Here is a 22,919-nt window from a genome sequence, read left to right as displayed (position 1 = left end):
TTCGGGTCTGTCTAGGATACAGAAATGCATCTTCCTGAAGCTACCAACAAGCATTACTGGGTGTTTGGTTGTTTTCTTGCTTAAAGTCTCCCCCATGGAGAATTGAGGCAGGAGATGCCCAAGCACACAGGGGAACCGCTGGCGCCCAGAACCCAAACCCGCCTGGCACAAGCTGCGGCCTCCTGCCGTCACCCCAGCGCCGGGAGCGGGCATCTCAACCGCTAACCCCGTCGGGGCCGGGCCGCGGGTCGTCAGGGAGGCGGGCGAAGGGCCGGGCCCCGCCGAGGACCCCCCGAGGGAGGGGCCGCACCAAGGCGCGGGCTGGGCACAGGGAGCCGCCAGAAGAGTCGGCTGCTGCCGCGCGGCCCCGGGAGTGCGGCGGCGGAGCCGGGACCAGCGGGGCGGCGCACGGGAGTGAGGCGGCGCAGCGGGGCCATGGCGAGGACCGCTCCTGCGAGTCGCCGGATCTGGCTCTGTGCTGCCGTGCTGGGGTGCCTGGCGGCGGCGAGGCCCCACCGGCGAGGTAAGGGGCGCCGGGCCGGGCACCGAGACAGGGCGAGCGGCTGCAGGCGGGCGCGTCGCTGTCAGCAGGTGAAGGGGAGGGAGGCAGGCGGGCGGCTGCGCCCGGCAGTGGGGGTACGACAAGGGCAGCGGTTGTCCTCAGCCCTGCCGGGCTTTGAAGTACTCCTGGCAGCGAGCTGCCTGTCAGGCCCGTCCCCGGTGCCCCCACATCGCCTGTCTTCCTGCCCGACAGCTAATTGGTTTCATTGGAAGAGACTGAACTTGATTAACTGACAAACGAGGAATTGTCATTGTCACAGTGCACCTGCAGGGAAGACCTACCAAGTTAAACTCAGATACCAGGAATGTTAATTCACCCGCTGATCCCTGCTCCCTTTTTCCTGTATGCTGGAGCACTCAAATGCATTGGCACACCGCTACCGGCGGTACCTCTGAAAAGTGCTTTGCAAAACCTGTGCAAAAACCATATCTGAATTGTTTCAAATCTAGCAGGACCAAGGAGGTCTGGGATGGATCCAGGCAAAGCTTGCTATATTAATCTTGAAGAAAATCAGGAAGACAGTAACAAAAAAGCAAATAGGGCACCAAATTATTTCTGGTGTGCAGAGACTTCAGTTAAAGAATGGTAGAGCGCCATACACAGTATATAGGATGTTCGTGGAAAGAAGCACAGAATGTGATAAGTAAACTCAAATTCTAGGGAAACAGCTGAGTATTTTCCCGCAACAGATTGCTTTTTCAGCAGGCAGTATCTGGACTGCCAAACAAAGTGATAGAGTTTGACTTTCTAGAAGCAAGTCTCTCTTCACAGCCTGTTGTGTGTCTCCAAAAGGTTAACCACTGGTGCATAATCTACAGAGGAGACTGAATTTAATGGATTTAATTATCAAGTATTCATTTGTGTGTTTTATAAGTAGAATTTCATGATTCTAAAGCAAATATTTAAAATTAAACTTATTAATTCACTAACACATTTAAAGATCCAAAAGGAAATAATTAAAATTAATTATTATTATTAATCCATGTACATGGAAAGATTTCTATCAAGAAATGTCATACTTAAATGATAAATTCTGTTAAAACAAGCATGAATTTTCAGTTTTGTGTCTGAACATGTCAGAATGTATATTGATTGTGGATGAATCAAGTCAACAGGAGCAGGTACATATTTCCATACCTTAATATCCTTCCCATACTAGGCGGGGCTGGCAGGTAAGGCTGCTCTGTAGGTAAGTTTCCTTAGCCATTTCATCTTATCAGACCCTGTTCTCAGTTCCTTATTGTTTTGTCAGACTTGACTCACTGGGCTGAAAATTGCTGAGTGTTAGGCACAGGCAAAGCTTTTCTGGGAGCATTGCAGCAAAATCAGTATTTGTCATTCTGAGAAGGAAACTTGAAAGAATGCTTATATCAAAATTATTTTTGTATACATCCTGAATAAGGAAATGTTGATTTGAGTGGTAAATTTAGCCAGCTGCCCTCCTAAATGCCTGTGATTTGAGCAGATCTGGTCTGCAGGGATAAGTTTTTCAGAGAATACAACATTCATTTCTCATGATAGCTTTGTTTCTGCTGTTGCTAGAGTTAGCACAGTTACACTCAGTTGTATAACAAAACCTTCTAATCTGTATTATTGATTGTATCAGTTATTTTCAGTTGTATTGCAAAACAGGTAAGGAAAAGAAAAGAAAGGAAAAAAAATAACCAGTTTTACACAACATGAGATTTCCAGGCAACAGCTATGGAAATATTAGGAAGAAAGAATACACAAAGAGTTGGATGACATTTTAAAGTGATGTGCATAATAACAAGAAATGTATAATTTGATCTTTAGTAGGATTTATAACCCTATTACAAGTGAGTACAGTCAGCTGTTTTAAAGATCTATCAAACAATGATCTAATTAAATGGTGGAGCAAAAGAAAATAAAGACTTGTCTTGTGTCTAGCTTGATTTATTAATGGAAAAGGTAACAGATATTAATTATTTTAGAAGTGATTCAGTTACAGGAAAGAAAACTAATGAGGGTGCTTTATGAAAGGGTGAATTCCAATTAAAAAAAAAATAGAAGACAGGAAGAAACTTTCACCATGGTTCATAAACTGCTTGTGCTGTAGCTTGCTTGGAAAACATTTTAATAACACACATGACTGACCTGTGGTTCTTCAAGGGCTTTCCTTCAAATTCCAATGAAGGATAAATTCTCAGTAAGGTCAACTTGTATGGACATGAACAGCCTACAGGCTACTACAGGCAACTCAGAAGCACAGTGGTGGCACAGTCAATCACATTGACTTCCTTCTGCCCTTAGAGGATAGAAGATAAAGCTATTGTTACCTGCCTGGGTAGCCTGAAGCTATATCAGATTAAATCTTCAAGCTTTGAAAGCGTATAGGATTTTCACACTGTGCATGAAAGAGATGAAGTGTGTTCTTTCACTGGGGCATGTCTCCATTTAAAGGAGAGGAAGCGTAGCCAGCAGGTCGAGGGAGGTGATTCTCCCCTTCTACTTCGCTCTGGTGAGACCCCACCTGGAGTACTGCGTCCAGTTCTGGATATATTATTACAGGAAGGATCTGGATGTGCTGGAGCGTGTCCAGAGAAGGGTCACGAGGATGATCAGAGGGCTGGAGCACCTCTCCTGTGAGGACAGACTGAGAGAGTTGGACTATGCAGTCTGGAGAAGAGAAAGCTCTGAGGAGACCTTATTGTGGCCTTCCAGTATCTGAAGGGGGCCTACAAGAAAGCTGGTGAGGGACTTTTTAGGATATCAGGTAATGAGAGGACTAGGTGGAATGGAACAAAACTAGAAATGGGTAGATTCAGATTGGATGTTAGGAAGAAATTCTTCACCATGAGGGTGGTGAGATGCTGGAACAGGTTGCCCAGGGAGATGGAGAAAGGTTTTTAAGGCCATGGATGTGGCTCTGAGCATCCTGATCTAGTGTGAGATGTCCCTGCCCAGAATGTAAAATTACAGCACTTTACTTACAGCTGCATTTAAAAAAATCAATTTTTATGGAATTATGATTACCTGTGCCATTTAATATATCCTGAAATTCTATTCGCAGTCAGCATCAGTTGTGATCCAAAAACAACGTAAACAGATAGGTATATATGAAATGTCATTTACTCACAAACATTCTCTTACCTTATTAACATTCTCTTGCCTCATTTTCCTCCTACTTTCCAAGCACATTCCTGAGGAAGAACAGCCATTCAGTACTTTGCATGCAATTCTGCCATAAGCCAGAACTTTTGCTGTCATTCTTGACAGGACTTAACTCAGCTGCCAGGTCCAGCTCAGAAATTATGGTGTTCTGCTTTATTTTTCAATGAGTCTGCATTTAAAAGAAACTGTCACAAAGATTTCTTGAGATTCTGATCGTTCATTTTGCCTATCAGCAATTTTGAGATTTTTTGGGGGGGGCCCCACAAGTACACTTAGATGTCCTTAAAAAAATGGTTTGGCAGCTGTATTTCACTTACACACTTTATATAGAATCATAGAATGGTTTGGGTTGGAATGGACCTTAGAGATCATCTAGTTCCAACCCCTCACTGTGATCAGGGACACCTTCCACTAGTCCAGGTTGAACATCTCCAGGGAGGAGACATCCTCAACCTCCCTGGGCAACCTTTTGCTATGATCTGCATGTATATATGCAAACTGTATACAACCACCTCTCATCCACTTGAGGGAATTCTTCATTTCATGCACAGGAACCCTGTTGAGTGATAGCCTGTTTACAAAAGACCTTTGGATAATCCTTACTTCTCTTGAGGTAAGACTTTGATCCTCTCATGTATCTGACACCCCATTTTTATTCAGGTTTTTAGGTTTCATAAGCACCAGCAAAACTAGAAAGTCAAAATCCAGGAAGTATAAACATACTCCTTTCCACTGTTTTTGCATCTAGAGTAAGTGGCTAACATGGTTATTTAATTGCATATATTGTCCACTTTGAGAAAGAAAAGTTGCCGCGTGATGAATTCCGTTCAGTTTTAGGTTGCTGACGTACCTGTTTGGTGTTGTTAGTAAGATATTAAGTTTTTCAGTAAAAGTAGCTTCACATTGTACTGTGCTGTATCCTCGTTTTCCCATTAAGAATCCTTAACATCTTTTCTAACATACTTGTTAGCTATTCCATCTTGATACTCCAAATCCTCTTGCTCCACAGTTCTTGAATGCTCTCCTGGTGGACACCAGATCCTGCAGAGCCCGTACCGAAGTGTTGATTTTGATTCATCCCACCTCCAGCAGTCAGCTATTCAGGATTTAATATGTGACCATTCCCTAGCACCAGGATGGTATCGCTTTATGATTTTTGATAAGCCTGCTGAGATGCCAACCAAGTGTGTGGAGGTATTGTTACAACTCAATTGATTGTGAGAAATACGTGTTATTTGCTTAGCATAGGGATAAAAAACCCCAAATACTTATGGCCACTGTGTAGAGGAATATGGAGTACTCTACATTCTCTATTAACTATTTGAGTATATTAAAATGTGTTAACTGGACAGTTAAGTCTTAAGCATTGAAAATTTTACACTGAATGGGCAATAGCAGAGGATGATAAATTACATCCTTTTAGAGTACTTAAGCTGTCATTTGTAGTCGCTGCTAAAGAAGATTTTCTCAGTGGCAGTGTAGCAGGGATATCATGTTGCAAAGCAGCCACTGTGTGATGGTCAGTCTCTTAGGAGAGCCGTGTGAAAGCAATGTGAAGACTTGCAGCCACATGAATCCAGTAATTGTGGGGCTTTTAAAGTGATCATGCTAGAGAGAAGAGATTAATCCTAAAATGACTTGAACTAACAGAGCTAGCTGAAGATTAGTTGCGTTGTCATCTGCAAGTCCCCTAAGACTCAAGGATTACTTGGAATATGTACTACCTTACACTTGGAATGCTTTATTTTAGAATGTACTCACAGCTCTGTAATTGTTATATTCTAAGGAGATATATCTTTGTAGTTTCCTATTTTTAAATATTTCCTTGTTAAAAAAATATTAAAATGTCATTAGAATATTTTTCCTGTGATGTTCCTAATGAATTGAAATTCCCTGGTCGCAGTTTTGGGTTTTTTTTTTTTTAAGAAGAAAAAGAAAAGTCCAACAATGAAACATTTTAAAGGAATACAAAGCAGTTAAAAGATACTAATAAAATGAAAAAAGAGGGGTTATTCTAAACTTAAATTTTCTTTTTATTTCTTATGAAATCTTTATAGCAGTGTAAAGCCGTCAAAGTACCTTTATTGTGCAGCTGACTCAAGGACCCAGAGGGCTGTGTTACTGAGGCTGCTGCTATCCAGGCTTTGATACTGCAAAAACCTAGCAAAAACTGTCATTCCTGAAGGCCTTTTTCAGTTAGATTTAATACAAACAGATTAATTAACTAGTTGTATTTTCTCAAAATGCATACTTCTATGCAAAGAATCAGCATGATAGAGGCAAAAAAGCAACGTGTTTTTTCAGAAAACTTGCAAAATACCTGCTCAGATCACTTAGGAAAGTTTTAGGAATCTGACTGAAGTTCTCAGTGCTTAGTAAATGGTAAAAATGGGCTACCATCCTAGCACAGAGGAGTCCAGATAATGGAAGCTGGAATGAGGTTGATTCAAAACTTAGTCAGCAAGTTAAATTTATGCATTGGCAGCTGCTTCTTTGCATTTGTTGACAAACCTAAGACATTTATTCTGAAATCTCAAAGTCAAAACTTTGAAGTCAAACTGAAATGGGTGTCTTGTTTGAGAAGCTTCTTCCTTCCTTTCCGTTTAGGAGAATTTTTATTATAGCTATATTTAATCCTTGTCAAAGATTTAGACTGTGTAAAACAGTCCACCCCATTTCTGTCTGCTTCTCATTAATTCTGTCTGATGGATTGATGATGGGCTCAGTTATTCTAGAGTAAGAAAGGTGTACTTTCGAGATGAGTAATTGCTCAATGAGTCTGCAGTCATCTTTAGACCAAGAGGTCTAAAAACAAGATAATCTGAGACCTCGTTTCACTATCAGGTCAAATAAAGGAATACTTGAGGTGATGTACGAACCAGAGGTTCTCAAAATCTCAATTTCAGATTTATAGTTTTCACATGAATACTTTTCAGATGCTGGCTTTAACACACTGTGTCCTCCTTCTTGGCTTTAGTTTGCTTTCTGCAGGATGAGAGGCAGGAGGTGGTCTTTAACTCCTTCTGGTAACCCATGAGCCAGATTCCTTCTTCGTCTCCTTTGCTCCTTTTTTTTTTTATTCCACTGGTAAACTCTTGTGTCTGCTCAATTGGACTAAAGCTTTGGTTACCAAGATTGGTACTGCTGTTGTGACCTGCGTGGAAGCTTCCTTGACCTGAAGACCTCACATAGCCACAGTGGTGAGGGGTGAAGTAGGCTGTTACACAAGCACGCTTACCACTGCCTGAGGAAAAGCACTGAACAAGGCTTTCATTTGCATGTGTGGGGACAAGAGCCCTCTTAAATCACCTGTTGAATCAGCATCTTATCCTCAGACCTTGACGCCCACTGCTTTGTAAATACCAGAGGGTTTAGGGTTGCTGCATAGTCATCAGTGTTTGTTATAGGGGTGTGGAGTTGAAAGACAGGGCCTTGATGTCTTAATTTTTGGCTAGGGCTGCAAGTCTGTAACCTTGCATCAGCTGGCTACGTCTCAGAAGTCCAGGTTAGCTGAGGCTTCAGTCTATTGCAAAGGGCAGTTAAAATATGTCAGCTTTAGAACCTTTAGCTGGCATTCAGTATATGCATGCTCTACCCTGTCTTTGCTGTGCTCTGGCAGTGTAAACACAGTCAGTCACTGTAGCTTAAGGGGTGTAGAGTAGCTCACTAAGCCATAATGCAACTGTTAGCTTTTCTGGGTAGAACTTTCAGGTGTGGCTCCCTTCAGGCACTAAATTATAGCTGGACTTCAAAACCACAAATTCATTAGACTGAGAGAAAGACTTAAGTCTCTTTTGGTATCCAGCCTTGAGGAAGAAAGTAAGCAAGTCCTCAATTGTCCTGTCTAAACTTCGCTAAAAGCTCTTGCAGAAAATTAATTGAATACATATGTACCTCTCATTAAAGCAGAGCAGCAGTTTGATACAGCATTAACCATTTTCTGATGTTTTTCTCTGGTGCTGAAGATGAATCACTGTGGGACTCAAGCCCCTGTCTGGTTGTCTCTGAGAGAGTCAGAATCCATGCCTCAACCTGGTGAGATCAAACAGTTAACAGCTTGTGCTACATGGCAGTTTTTCTTCAGCACTTCAAAAGACTGCTGTCTTTTCCGAATCCCTGTCAGTGTGAGGAACTGTGGAGATTTCTTTGTTTACTTACTGCAGCCCACTCAAGGATGCATGGGGTATTGTGCAGAAGGTGAGAAAATCCATGCTTTATTCAACTGAGTGTGTGTGTTCAGGAGTAAGTGTGTTTCTCTGGTATTTGTCTGAGCTGAAACGTCTGAAAATCATTATACATGCTAAAATTTCTTGCAATCCTTACTTTTAATATTGACATGATAGAAAAACTTTTTGGTATGGTAAGGTAGGTTCATACTACCCCTCAGGTATTGTTCAAAGCCTGGAAACATAACAGCTGGAAATTTTCATATAATGAGATGGGTATGTAAGACACATCTCTAAGTAAAAATTCAGAGTACCTACAATGGCACTCTTACTCTGCAAATACCCATTACTGAATGTGCTTAGAATTACTTGTCAGAGTAAATTTTGTGTAAGAACTTGAGCAAACTGTGTTTAATGCTTAGCATTGTTAGGAATTTTTTGCATTTACTTTGGATGGTGGCTCCTGAAGAGGAAAGGATATAAAAAGCATAGGCAGCGAGCTAGCAAATTTGTAGTGCCTCAAAACAAAGTAGGCAAGAAAATTAACTCTGTTTTGGCTGTGCTGAATACTGTACATCTGAAAACCATTTTGAGTTTACAAGCCCTCTTTTAAGATGTTTTCTTGTGAAGTGCATTATACTCTTGGGGTGCTTTTTGTATCTGGTTTTCTATGTGTACTGTGTTTTTAACACTTGTAAATTTTGCAAATTTTCTGTCTCTCTACGTACTAAGAAATTCAAATGTATCACTGAAGAGTGAAACATCAAAATGTGCTCTTCATTCTTTTTTCAGTTTTCAGTGTTGCTGCTGCCCTTCTTGACTTAGTTTGAGTACAGTGACTAATCATGCTGATATATTCAAGTCTATAATCACAGATCCACTTTCAAAGTGCATTCAAACTACCAGACAACAGCAGTGCACACATGCTTTTCTTAGGCCCCTGTAGGAAAGATTATTTTTTTCAAAGCAGATCTGCATTGAATTTGGCTCTCCAGGGTTACAATTAAGGAGCAAGCATTCAAATACGAATTTGGGGAGATAAAATAGATATTCAACAGAATAGTTTAGTTAGCCTTTTGTTCACTAGCAATATCTTTAAGTGTTGGTTTGGTACATGTGCAGTAAAAGATGTAGAGGTGGTAGGATGTTACATGCCTTTCCTTCTAGGTCTAGCCAATCTACTTGTGATTTCCAGCATAAGGATTTGTACTGACTACTACCATTAATGTACATGAACTGGGCTACAAGACTGCTTCTTTCTGCCAATTTACACTTCAATTAGTGTCTTGTGATATTTCGTGTATTTTTAATATAGGGCAGTATTACCAGAGGATTGGTGCATGTGTACACTCTGTATGTGTGTGAATATACAATTTAAGAACAATTTCTAGTTGTTTCAGATGCAAAGCCACAAACCTGTGATCCTGAGGGAGTAGAAATTCAAGCATTTGTAGCAGGAATTATTTTGTTTTGATTTTCTGTGCATCTATGATCCAGTAATGTCAACATATAGTGATATTATGTCCTGAATAAAATCCTTTTCACGTTGTCAACAGTATTGCTCTGTTTATTGCAAAATGAGCAGTCTGGAGGGAATTTCAGACTATGAATTGCAAAAGAACTTTCTCAGCATAGTGTTCAAAGTACCAAAATTACTTTTAGTAATTATGATTTACAGATTACATTGATTCTTTGGGAGTTAAATAGGAGTCTACAAATCATGCTGTTGCTTATTCTGTTCCTTTTTACATAGACCTTTTTTCTTCCACCTCTCCACCTCTTTTTTTGTAAGTAAAGAAAATACTCTTCTGTCAGGCAAATTCCTTTGCATGTTGCTGTTCCCTGTCTAGTAAAATAGCTAATTGTATTTTATTCCCTTATTTTTCTTTATTTCCACCCTCTTCAGCATCTTTCTATTGGCTGAAATACAATCAAAGAGGGTTTTTTTCCTGTTAGTAACTAATAAAAGCAACATACACATTTCCCCGATTCTCTGAGCAATTATGTAACACTTCCACACATGAAAAAAAGGTAAATGTTATTAGTGTATTGATTGGCAAAATATATGTCAATGTTCATTTCACCTGATACTGTTTTTGCATAGAACAAAAAGCACAAACCACACTTCTGTTTGACTAGGTAACCTGGCTCCTTCATCTTCTCCACCTATGTCACCACCACTGCCAGTCATTCCTGAAGTTGTAGCCGAGTTGGTCAAAGGCAGGATTTACCTAAGATGTACCTTTGGTGTTCCTTTTGCAAACAGCTCAGTTGGATTCATTGTAACTTGGTCAAGACTTTCTTCTGAAGGTATCAAAGAAGAACTGAAACATGAAACAACAGTTCATATGTTCTCACTTCTAGAACTAGATGGAATAAACGTCAGACTTGGAGACAGAGTATGTTAAAGCATAATTACAATATCTTTTTATTTTTGTAAATATGACTCAGTAGACACTAACAGTTGTTAGAGATGGAGTTCCAGCACCTTGCTGCCTAATTTTTCTTGGCAGAAGCCTACTGCCTCTAGATGTTTACACCAACAGTGCCTATATGAATGTGGAAATACCACAGAATATATCAGTAATTATCACTCTCATTAAGATTTTGAGACAGTACAGTATAGTGTACCTCTAGGAGATAAATTTTTATTCCAGTTGTATCTTCTCCACCCTCTACTGTGATTTTGCTTGATACTGTAAATTAAGAGGATTTTTGGATGTCGCTGCATCTGAGTCAGAGGCTAGGGATTTCAAGAAGCTTTATTCTTCATTCATTAGATAGATTTATTTTCTCTGAATCAATTATGAGCTGCTGCTTGGTGGCTTTGTCTCCGGGATCAGGTTTAAATGGTTTTATCTCTGCCATCAAAAGCAGTGGAAGTACTTGTGTTACCTTCTGTGGTAGCAGAATCGAGACCTAGGCTGTCATGGTAACTTTGAGAAGCTTAAGCATTTGAAAATCAAGAAGCTTCCTACTTGTATATGCCATAATACAGGTTATTTTTTCCTGGCTAAAATTAAACCCCAAAAAACATGTGGTTGGTGTGCATGTGTGTTCAAATCAAAGCCAAGCTGCTTGCAGGGCTTATGAACAGCAACAGCAATGGCTAATCCTCAAAAATCCTTTGGGTCCTTAGTGAATAGTTGCCTGACAGTGCTAGCTCATTGACAGTCAAAAGGAAAGGCACAGTTATAAACTATCTGCTGCTGCTGCTATGAAGCCTTAGCTCTCTCAAGACCTGAAGTACTGCATGTGTGGTCAACCCATCTCAAAAGGGATGCAGCCAAATAAACAAAAGATGCAAAACCACAGTTTATGGTAGCATGGAAATGGTTCAGTGGAGGGAAATTGTGGTTTATTCTTCATTTTGAAAAGATTATCCAGGTCCATGAAACTAGGAGAAAAATATAGTAAGAAGAGGAGAAGGAGAGGCTGATTGTTTTGTATAATCTGAGATCTAATAGGCCCTCAGTAAAATTAAAAGGCAAAAAAAAAAGTGAAAAGAAACAAATAACATGTAATATAGCACAGAGTCATGGGATGAAGAAATGCTCCAGAAGGAGTTTAGGTCCATAGAGACTTAAATCCTTGTTAAACATGATGATTTGTATGCAGCCTTTGGATCAAGAAGCCATTGCACCACTGGTGGAGCATGCAAGGAAAGGGTCTTAGGATGCTTGAGTAGTTTCTGTGTTTTTCCTAAGCAGCACCACTGTCAGTTGGTAACTTCTGGTGCAAACAGATAAATTGTTATTCCAGTTGCATCTTCTCCATTCTCTACTCTGATTTTTCTTGATACTGTGAACTAAGAGGATTTTTGGATGCAACTGCATCTGAGTGAGAGGCTGTAAGAGCCAGAGATTGCAAGAAGCTGTATTCTGCATTCATTAGATTTGTTTTCTCTGAATCAATAATTGGCTGCTGCATGATTAATCCATTAAAACTGATTTGTGGTGCCTGGGTTTTGTCATCGTGTGACCACTTCATACAAAAGACATCTTCTATTATGCTTGTTTTGCCCAACAGGTCTATTGTAGCAGTGCTGCTTTCTTCTTGGAGAAGCCAGATATACAAAGCTCTTCTGCAGAGAGCAAGGAATTTTTTGCTGGCATTAAGGTACTTTTGGAAGAAAGCTATGTTTTACTTTATCGTAGGAGGAATCTGGGTATTGCTAAAGCAGTCAGTTCTCTGATAAGAAGGCACTCAGGATATGTTAATTGTGAATTAGCAGAGTGTGTTGTTGGCTGTAGTGAACTTATATTAGTCAAAAGGCAGAAGAGTCGAAGTTGTTTCTCTGCTCCGCATGTACTCATGTTGAAGGAAGGCTGAATCAGCAGCTCACACGTAACAAAAGCCTTGGTTTCCAGTAGCTAGAGTCTGTGCTGATGCTTTATGTGTAAACTAGGAGGGCTGCAGCACAGAGCTGAGCCCCAGTATGCTGTTGTCCTTTATATTTACCTGATGCTGCCGTTTCTGGTGTGATTTCGGCTTGCACCAACAGGTTCTCCCAGCATGTCACCAGGGCCTCTTCCCAGCTGGCTGTGAGGGTAAGGGAAGGGTGAGGCCAACCTGTTCTGGGCTCAGGGAGGGAAGATGGGACATGAAGAGCAACAAGGCTGGTGAGGGCTTTGGAGGGCATGTCATACTAGGAGTGGCTGAGGGAACTGGGGCTGTTTAGACTGGAGAAGAGAAGGCTAAAGGGAATTCTTATTGCTCTCTACAACTGCTTGAAAGGAGGTTGGAGTGAGGCTGGTCTTCTCCCAAGCAGCTAGTGATAGGACAAGAGGAAATGGGTTTAAATTGTTCCAGGAGAAATTTATATTGACTATTAGCAAAAATGTCTCCTGAGAGAGTGGTGAGGCATTGGAACAGGCTACCCAGGGAGGCGGTGGAGTCTCCATCCCTGGAGGTGTTCAAGAAGCTGTAGATGTGGCACCTCAGGATGTAGTTTAGCGGTCATGGTAGTTGGGTTGCAGTTGGACTTGATTATCTTAAAGGACAGTGCTGTAGTTTACTCACAAAGCTTGCATTTTAAGTGCAATTTCTTCTGTGCTAGATCCATCCAGAAACAAGTGATATATCAGAAGATGGGAAGGAATACAGACTGGCAATAGAAAGTAGCATTCCTATTCCTTGTCCTGAGTTTAGCCAGCTTGAAAGTGACTGCAAAATCCCAATAACATTACATACCTTTGATGAAGGTAAGTATTATCCTGATTTTTGTCACCTTCTATGTTTATTGTGTTTTTCTAAATGCTTCTGCTGGTGTCCTTCCTTTGCAAAATACTTTAATACTTTCTATAACAGCGAAATGAAATTTTCAGTCTGTATACACTGCTGCTGAAAGTATGGAAGAATGTGTCCGTAAATCCATTACTTGTTGAAGTTAGCAGGTGCTTTTGGCAGCCAGATTGTGTAATTTGGATAGGCAGAACACCATAATACTTGCAAAGTTTGTAATTCAGTTCATTTTGTTGACCTGTTGTTTTGCAAGTATTAGATGTGCATTTGTGAAGTTCTTATTTTTTACTGTTATTAGTGTTTTCTGTGGCACTTTTTCGAGCATAAGTTGTGAACCCTGGGAAGAGCCTTGCTTATGCAGACAACATTAGTAAGCCTATCATGATTTTAATTTGTCTGTCAAACTGGAAAATTCAAAACTGGTTTCTTGGCTGTGTATGAAGATGCAGAAAGGGGTTTGCATGACAAAACCTAGGAAAAACAGCATAATTAATTTAATTTATGAAATATTTGTAAATACATTAGTATCTGTATAAACAGTATGGGAATTATTTAGAGGAGAACTCACTAATGATGCGTTTTCATTAAAACAGGTAAAGAGCAGCTAGGTTTAAACCTGGCTCTTTCTTCTTGCCGAGTGGATCTTCTTCAGAAACCCTGCAATAACGGAATCTGTAGTCAAGCTGTAATTTATTTCACTGCTGTGACAGACTTTGTGCAGGATGGAGACAGAATTACCAGAATTGCAGCTGAACCTATATCCAGTGAGAATTTCCTGTGGAATGGCTACGTTCCAGAAAGCACACAGGTTGAAAATCTTCATGTTGAACTCTCTAAACCGGCCATAAATGTGGCTGATACTAATGTCTGTTTCAGCTATGACTTGCTGACTCACACCAAGATTTCTAAGTGGTCAATTTTCCATTGTTTTGTTTTCTCTGCTGTATTTTCATTTTAATTATTTTTATCTATTAATACTGATAGAACAACTCTGATTCAAAGTATAATACATTATTGAGAACGTAAACCAGTATCATAAGGTAAATAATGTGTCATGAGTCTGTTTATTTCTTAATCTGATGTGGTTTTCTATGTGCTTCTTTGTTTTGAAGATTACAGTAAAAGATCTACCTACTGCCTACTGCTACTCATTTACTGACCCTCATATAATTACATTTGATGGAAGGTAATCACTGGATCTCTGCTCTTAATTTTAATTCTCTTGGGATTTTTTGTGGGTTTTGGAGGAGGTGCTACTTTAACCTTGCTTCAGGGAACAGATGGCTAACCCTAAATAAAAAAAAAAAAAGAAGGAAATCGCTATTTATGATTTGCATCTTAAATGATTTTCAGATCTTGGGAAATAAGCACTCTCCAACTCCATCTTCATAAAGAAGACCTTTTTAAAAGTATGCAACTTTCTAAATCACTTTGTCAAGGGTACTTAGGCAGTTTTCAGCAGCTGCCACCACATACACACTGCTATGCATCTTACTGCTCTTGCTGCATAGGTGTACACCTGTCGAAACAGAAACAGGCCCTCCAGCTCCCTGTCATAAGCACTGTTAAAATAGCCATCAAAGAATGGCAGTAGCTTCATGGTTATGTTTCTGTTCACAACTGTTCTCTACATATACTCCACTAATGATCCTTCTTCTATTCCATATTTTTCTGCTGTACAACAGCTTTAATTTTTTTTTATTTAGAGCTGTATAGAGGAAGATATGATGTTTGTTCAGAACCAAGTTGTGTGTTGGTTTGTGTGGTGTACTGTTTGTTTTTTTCTGATGCAGGAAAATGAGTTGCACTATCAAAGTTCACCAAGTATTAGAAATCTATTTTTAACATAAAGTTGCTGGCATGTGGTGATACAGTTATTTTAAACCAAAGTGATATCACACACTATTCTTTTGATTTCCAGACTCTATGACAATTTTAAAACAGGAACATTTGTTCTCTATAAGAGTACGTCCCGAGATTTTGAAGTTCATGTTCGCCAGTGGGACTGTGGAAGTCTTCATTACCCAGCATCCTGTAACTGTGGCTTCGTTGCCAAAGAAGGAAGTGATATAATTGCATTTGACATGTGCAGTGGTCAGCTACATGAGTCACAGCCACACTTATCTGTAATAAATAGAGATACAACAGGAAGCAATGTCAGAATCACTGAATCCTACCTGGGGAGAAAAGTAACAGTAAGTAGTAAATAATTGTATGCAGATGTAATAGTTATCTCAGCAATTATTTTTACCAATCCACAACAATTTTAGAGCTAAAATATGTTTTATTTTCTGGAATTAAGCAGTGGCATAGTGTTTATTTTACATTTCTAGTCCTCTTGGCAATGTTTTGCTTGTAAGTGAAGGATATCATCCTCAAAACCAAGAATGTGTGAATCTGCATAGCTTTCAGTCACAACCCTTGTGTGGAAGCTGCAGTTTTCAGTTTCAATAGGCACTTAGCAGTCCTAATGTTCTAAAATAAGGTCTCTGTGTGCCCTCTCACTCATGACATGTAGGAAGGCTGTGCAGGCAAATAATTAAATATACCAAATAACATCCCCAGAATTAGAAGTGTAGATGGTTTCTCTAGAGAATGTGGCCCTCAGAACATTCACGTTTGCCTTTATAATTTCCTGTAGCTTTTCTTTTGTAGGCAGAATTGATGTAGGACTCCACTGAACTTCAAATGAAGCAGAAAATAAAAATGAAGCCTTCAACTACTCTCTCATCACTGTTGGTCTGAAAGGCAAGCCATATAAACAGACATGCCTTTTCAATTTCAATTTGGCTATTGGCATAAGACTATTTAAAATATTTAACTTTTTTCTGAAGCACTTCATCCGAAGACCTCGGATATGAGGTATTAAAATGACATTAGGCAACTGAGACACTGAGGAAACAGAAAAATTAAGTGACTTGCTCAGGTTTGTACAGCAGCTTCATAATAGAAACAGCATTTAAACTTGCAGTAGATTTATTTTCTTGAGACTTCTAATATATCTTTCAAGAGATTGTGCATTTGCCTTAAATTAAATAGTAAATCTTTGAGACTATTCTGAGCTATCTACAACATTTAGGATCAGCTTTGCCAGTAGAAAGGGACTCTGTATTAACTACTGACAAAAGAAAGTTGAGAAAGGTGCTGCCAAAGATTTTATCCATATTACCAGAATCAACCCTGTCCATATGCTAGAATGTGAAGAGTGAGCAGCCCAGGTGGTCTTTGATATCTCTGGTTTCACAGTCTGTGACCTTCCACAATATAGCTGCTAATGATAGATTAAGTTGGACCCATGTGCACCATCTAGCTGCCTGCTAAAGTGGAGATGTGTAAGGGTTTTATTTACAGGGTTTCACAAGAAGTAATGCCAGTTGTCTGATCTAGACTAGTCAGAGGAAGAATTTAATGGGCTATCTTTATAAGCCTGGCCCTTTCCAATAGTTTCTTGCCATACATGGTTTTATTAGGCAAAAAAAAAGTCATGCTTCTCATGATGATATCATCAATCTCTTTTTAGGTTTTGTTTTCTTCAGGAGCTTTTGTTCGTGCTGATGTGAGCGAATGGGGAATGAGCTTAACACTTAGGGCACCCAGTTCAGATTACAGACATACAGTGGGACTCTGTGGCACCTTTGATGGAAGTACAGAGAATGACTATCACACTGCAAGTGGAGTGGAAATCCCAAACCAAGCTAATGTTCCTTTTTCTTTTATTAAGGAATGGAGGTAACAAGCTACTCCTGTTTCAATCAAATGTCGTAATTTTTGGTTCAACCTTTCCTTCACACTCTTAAATTAAATCTTGTAAAAATAATAATACTAATAAATACAAATAATAAAAATTTAAAAATTAATGGTAAAGTAATACAACAATAAAGATAAATTAAAATATAGTAAATATTTTTTAATTTAATATTAATATAATAAAATAACTTTTTAAATGCCTGAGTTTTTTAAGTTAATGTTAGAATGTCATCATTATGTTCCACACTTAATTTCAGAGAAAACTGAAGTGCCAAAGTAGTGTTAGAGTTGTATGATGTAAGATTATTTTGAGCAGATTTTGAACTAAGTTTCAAGAAAATATCCACTGCTCTTGATTCCTCTATTAGAAGTTACTGACATGGTTTTGTGATTTAACTGGTCTTTCATTATAGCTGTATGCTATGATTAATTCTTTACTGAATCAATTAAAATTCCATCTTTTTCCTTCTTCTCCAGAATTGCACCAGGAGACAGCTTGTTTGACAAGACCCCTGCTTCTTTAACACCTTCTAGAAAAATTGTTTTCTGTGACTGCGTGCTTGAAGATGATGGATTATATCCATCAGTGAATAAACCAAAGACAATATCTCAGCCAGAACTTCCTCTGTCTTGTAAAGAAAGTGGAAGTGGTAGATTTCTTTCTTTGATACCAGGGCTGGATGTCACTGCTGAGTATCTGGGTCCTGTTGATTTTCTCAGAGGCTTAAAGAAACGTTCATCTGCACATGAAATGGGTTCATTTACACTTCTACAGAGGGAGGGTAATCAAACCGAACTTCACAAAACATCACTAGGAAACACAAGTGTCTTTGCAGCTTCAGTGGAAAATGCTGATGTAGAAAGAGAAGGAACTTCAAGCTCAGACATTAAAAGGAATCCTCACCGTGACAGCAGTGCTCTTCCCAAAAGTCAGTCTGTTACAAGCAGGGGGAAGCGCCAAAATTATTACGAATACCATCCTGTATTTCTATTCCAAAGCCTTAGCCAAACAGACTTAGAGGGATATAGTTATTTTTTCCCAGAGGACCATGCTACTGACACAGACCAAAAGTTTCTTCCTTCTTGGCCCACACCTTCTGGCCTCTCCGAGTCTAGTGCCTTGTTATTATGCCAGCAGGCAATAGCTAATTCCAGTATAGGAAGATCTTGTGGTGGCCTTCTTGGACAGCGACTAGAGGATGCAATCAACATGTGTGTTAAGGATTTGCTGCTGAAAGATGACCTCAGTTGGGCAGAAGCTTCCTTAGCTCTTCTAGAAAATGAATGTGAAAGAAGAGTTTTAGAAGAAATAAATTACAACCAACAGGAACTTGAAGGGTCAGTTGAGAGCCTACTTACTGCATTAACTTGTCCCAGTTTCTGCAGTGGTAATGGGGCATGTACAGAATGGGGGTGTGTATGTTTTCAAGGCTACAGCTCGTATGACTGCAACATATTATCTGGTAAGTGGGGGAAAATAAGTGAGATTTACTTAAATGCTGTTTTCAGTGTTTGTGCAAGATATATATAGCTTCCTTTCTCTTCTACTTTTCATACTCTGACAAGGGCTCCCTATGGTGGTCCTGTTTGTTAGCCAGCAATTTAGTTCCAGTTTAATACAGCCATAATTGATATCTATTCAGCCTTTTTGTTTCCAAAGGGCAAAACATGGCCTTAGTTTATAGTATGTCAGATTTAAAAAAATTACCACTCTGAGTTTACAATCCAGAGTATTGCCCCAAGAGATTAGCAATGTTTCCACATGCCGTCTTCTTCAGGGATGATCTGCCACATCCATCCATTCCCTAAGTTTTTATAGTCTATGTGATAGTGTTTATTAACTGTAAGTGGGATGTTTTTGATGATGTTACATCTCTGTAAGCTAGATGTGGTGGAAGCAAAATTGATGGTGAATAAGAAAATACAGCCAATAGAGCTGGGTCGGTGGTTTGAGGTTTTGGGTTTTTTTCATTTTGTTTCTGTAAATACATTCACTAAAAATTCATTTAAGCAGGTACACTAGACCATAGGAAAAGAACTACAAAAGCCAAATCCCTTTCAAAACAAACCCTATTAATATTTGGGTTTACAATGGTGCTTTTCTTTCAGTGACCTATTTAAAAGCAAATGGAGAAAGAGGTGAGAGAATAATAAAAAGAAGTGGTTTACTCCTCTTGAAGTCAAATAAACTGGTTTTGCTTGATAAGAAACAATTTTTGAGTGTTGTATTTTTGTCAATTTATTTCCTGAAAAAACTTCCACCTGAGATGTTTTTGCTTAGTCTTTAAACAAAAGATTCCTATTATAAGTTATTGCATAGCTACAACCTTTCCAGTTCCTATTACTAGGCTCTGAGCTTCATTTAGATTTTATTCTGCAAGTGTGATGTAAATAACCATAGATGAGAATGCAAAACACATGTCCACAAGTGCTTGTTTTCAGATTAATATTTTATCTGTTTGATAATATTCTTGTTCCAAGAAAAGGCAAAAGTCTAGCTTTAAGTTTAATTTTAATGAAAGAAAGTGCAGATGCCTTTCTTTATCTGGCTCCAGGTTTGGTTGTTGACATAGTTTTCTTAGTTGGATAAAGAACTAAACCTACAGCTTAATGTAAATGCATACGACTGAGTTAATACACTGACTCTGGCTGTCTAATCTCTGCTTTGAAGACCAGGCTCCAGAAATCACAGAGCTGGAGAATGCTGGGCTGTGTGATATCCGACAGTATGACTGCACATCAGTGAGAGCTTTTGGACATAGCTTCAGGGAGTCACTGAATCTGAAATGTGAAATTATCAAATTACAGGTAAGTCTCCCTCAATAGTAAAAAATACATTTTAAACTTCCCAGAGAACAAGGGAAAAAAGTCATTGCTGTGTGTACTACCCAATGCTTTAGCAGAAGCTAAAAAGCAAAGGCACTCAGTGTTTTACAGCAGACACTCCAGTCTTTGCAAGATGGCCATTTCCTCTGTGATAAGAAAAATACAAAACATAATGGAAATGTTCAGCAGCCAAGAGGGAGATAACAGCATAGAGCAGGTATCCATCAGAAAGGGGCAAGGGCAGCCATATTAGTAACCACCAGTACCTTGTTCATTTTTCTAAGTGCTTGCGAAGAGGAGCAGAAGTACCACTTCTTTGAAAAAGGACAGCAAGGTTAAAGACATTAGTAGAATTCTGTCTCAAATCTAATGCTTGAAATAGCCCTTTTTAAAAAATAATAAACCTGTTACAAAAAGAGCAAGGCATTTTTGATGTGTTGTCCATTTCCCTGGGGTGGAATACCAATGGCTACTTAGTGATACATGTCAGCTCCATACCTCAGGTTTGAACAGGGGATTAAAAAAGTATTACACAGTAAACTAAGAGGAATCTATATGTAGAGACAGTTGTTACTCAGACCTAGAATTGACTCAAGCAAAATTTACAAGCAGTTTACAACAGTTAGCCTGGCATAAACAATAGGCAATTACAAGTATTTATGTCGTTAAACATTGGAATAAAAAAAGCTTCAAAGTAAAATTGAATTTCATCAATGTGATGATGGCAGAAAGGGAACCATTCAATGGGAAAATTTCATTCTTGAGGCACGGAAGTTTTCTTTAGCTAGTCCCAGCAGATGCTAAAGTTATTTTGACAGGTTGAGCAATGCTGATTATAGATTTTCTGAAACACAACATGTATCCACTCATCTGCAAGTTAGCTTGAAATGATAAAGCTGAGAGTAAGTTCACACTCCATTAAGTTAAAAGACTTTTAGACCAGCTCATAGTGAGACAATTATTGGGGAGTTCACTTATCACAGTTTGAAATATCTCAGTTTTAACTCATGGTTAGTTATTCTGCTATAGCACTCTTTGTTGTGGTGTATTTCATTCCCAACTACAAAATATTTTTATTTATTCACTTTTATTGATGATCTTCTCACTGGCAAGAGCCAGGATAGAAAATGAGCACTGCTGCTGTAGTTGAGGTGAAAGCTGAGAATTTTTTTCTTGAAAACACACTGGAAAGGATATTTGGGTTTTTCTGTTTTGTTTAGTTTTGTTTGTTTAATTGTTAGGCCAGAGTAAAAGTGACTTTATGCAAATGTCAATGGACTTGAAAGGGTGTAGAACTCCACATGTTTTGAGATGAAATGTAAGTGATCAGAATTTCATAGAAGAGACTTTTTGGCAGAACTGAGAGCTTATACACACTGATTTTTTTTTATTTGCTTTGTATTTTCACTTCTGAAAGGTTAATCCATTGTCCATCAGCTGTCCTGTCCTGTTAGGAAGGATGCGGGGTTTGTGCATATTGCTGAAAGAGGTGATTCAGAGAATTCTGAATTGAAATACCTCACAGATGCAGGACCACTGCACGTCTCTTGATAGAGGTTTGGGGAGGACATTGGCAAGGAACCTATGATTACACAGATCCAGAATTTACTAAGATTTTTGTGTAAGATGTGTAACTTCTCCAAAATGAAAATACTGTTTTAGTTCCTCCTTATTTGCCTTGAACTGCAGAAGCAAGTTTTTCAATGACCCTAATGAGCTAAAGAGCTAGTAGATTTGAAGGAGTTTTGATTGATTTTTTTTTTCTGAAGAAATGATTTAAACTTTCCTCCAGCAAATAACATAAGGTTTCTGGAGTGCATCTCCTATCATGACTAGGACTGAATGAATGTCTTGATTGGCTCCAGTAACTAAAAAATGTGTTAGCTCAATAAAGTCTAGTCAAGCTCAAAATTACTTTGGTCTTGCTCTTGAGTCTTAGTTTGTCTGGATTCTTCCTTCCGTCTGATTTTGAGTATGGTTATTCCTGCTTCCACATCAGTACTTTGGTCCAATACTATTAACATCCCTATTCTATTACCTTGAATTCTCAGGATAGATCCTTCCATGCCTTGTCTTCACTGTGGTTTAGAAGAAAAGTCTGCAGGTTCAATGTTGTAATCTGCTGGTGTGTGGAAGGACTTCACGGCTAACTGCCAGTATTCCCCCAGCACCCAGAGTGATAACCTGAGCCCTGCCAAAAACCTCATGTTCCTTTGACCAAAGCTTATCCTCTCAAGGGAGCAGAGATGGAGATGGATAGAGGCACTTACACATCAGATCAGTGCTCTTAGAGGATCATCCACTGCTTGACCCTCCCATTACTCTCTAACTGGAAGAACTGTTTGGCCTTGGCAACGCAGTTGCCAACAGACCATGTGGCAGAAAAGATTTCTCTGCCTTTTCTTCCACAGTAGCAGGCTTAGCTAGAAATTTATGTGAGCAAATAATGGCATTTAATATTTTCCAGTGATTTCTAACCCAGAGACACTGTTCAAACATTGTGCAAAACATATTTTCTTTTCTCTGATAGAGATAATTTCATAATGTGTATTACTGAAAAACAGATTTTTCTGTCTTAACACATAGTATAGTGACAGACAATGGATTCCTGGAGAACCTCTAACTGTGCCAGCTGTCTTTCAAAATACCAGAACTGTTGACTGCCAGTTACCAAATGATGACCAGCAGCCTGACGTCATGGATCTGGTTGATGATAAACCCATTGCCAGGTGGCAAATAAAGGTACTTGCAGAAATTTCAAATATTCACTGTTAAGATGAAACCAGTTTATACAGCTATTATCCTTTTAAAAATGGTACTAAAGATGGAGTTCAACTTGCTTAACTTGGGGTCTCAGTTTCATCACCTAAGTTTAGGTGTTGGGTGCCATTTGAGAGTGCTCTCTTGCAAGGTGACTGGTAGGCACAGAGATACACATTATTCAGGAGTAGAAGTTAGACACCAGGTAGTTACCCTTAAGCATTTCAGATGACATGAAAATCATTTATGACGAAATTGAGTTGAGCCCAGACTACGTGTGCAAATCCCCATGTGAGGTAAATGTCTGAGCTCTATTTACCCTTAAGTAGACACCTACAATGTGTTTGGTCAAATATTTGCCTGGACTTATTGTTAGGATTGATTAGATTTCTGATGACTGTCACAAGAGCTGAAACAGCTAATTGTAGGTGTCTATTAATGAGCTGAAGATCATGCTAGCAGCCTACACTAGTGATATATTG

The 22,919-nt window shown here is 39.2% G+C and overlaps 1 protein-coding gene across 1 annotated transcript in view; it reads left to right on the top strand.

Annotated features, from left to right (window-relative positions):
- Window positions 1-4,843: 4,843 nt before the first annotated feature.
- The window catches only part of VWDE (von Willebrand factor D and EGF domains), a 31,896-nt gene continuing 13,820 nt past the window's right edge, over window positions 4,844-22,919 (top strand). Inside the window, exons 1-12 of the mRNA XM_054384820.1 lie at window positions 4,844-4,888; window positions 7,660-7,891; window positions 10,000-10,259; window positions 11,890-11,979; window positions 12,920-13,064; window positions 13,698-13,912; window positions 14,217-14,290; window positions 15,026-15,299; window positions 16,625-16,833; window positions 17,329-18,314; window positions 19,523-19,659; window positions 22,264-22,419. Of these exons, the coding sequence (XP_054240795.1) occupies window positions 4,844-4,888; window positions 7,660-7,891; window positions 10,000-10,259; window positions 11,890-11,979; window positions 12,920-13,064; window positions 13,698-13,912; window positions 14,217-14,290; window positions 15,026-15,299; window positions 16,625-16,833; window positions 17,329-18,314; window positions 19,523-19,659; window positions 22,264-22,419 (2,823 nt within the window). The remainder of the gene's footprint in view (window positions 4,889-7,659; window positions 7,892-9,999; window positions 10,260-11,889; window positions 11,980-12,919; window positions 13,065-13,697; window positions 13,913-14,216; window positions 14,291-15,025; window positions 15,300-16,624; window positions 16,834-17,328; window positions 18,315-19,522; window positions 19,660-22,263; window positions 22,420-22,919) is intronic.

This window comes from Indicator indicator, chromosome 11 (genome assembly GCF_027791375.1).
Source record: "Indicator indicator isolate 239-I01 chromosome 11, UM_Iind_1.1, whole genome shotgun sequence".
NCBI classification, from domain to species: domain Eukaryota; kingdom Metazoa; phylum Chordata; class Aves; order Piciformes; family Indicatoridae; genus Indicator; species Indicator indicator.
Note: the sequence above shows the minus strand (reverse complement) of the source record. Positions and strands in the feature narration are given on the sequence as shown.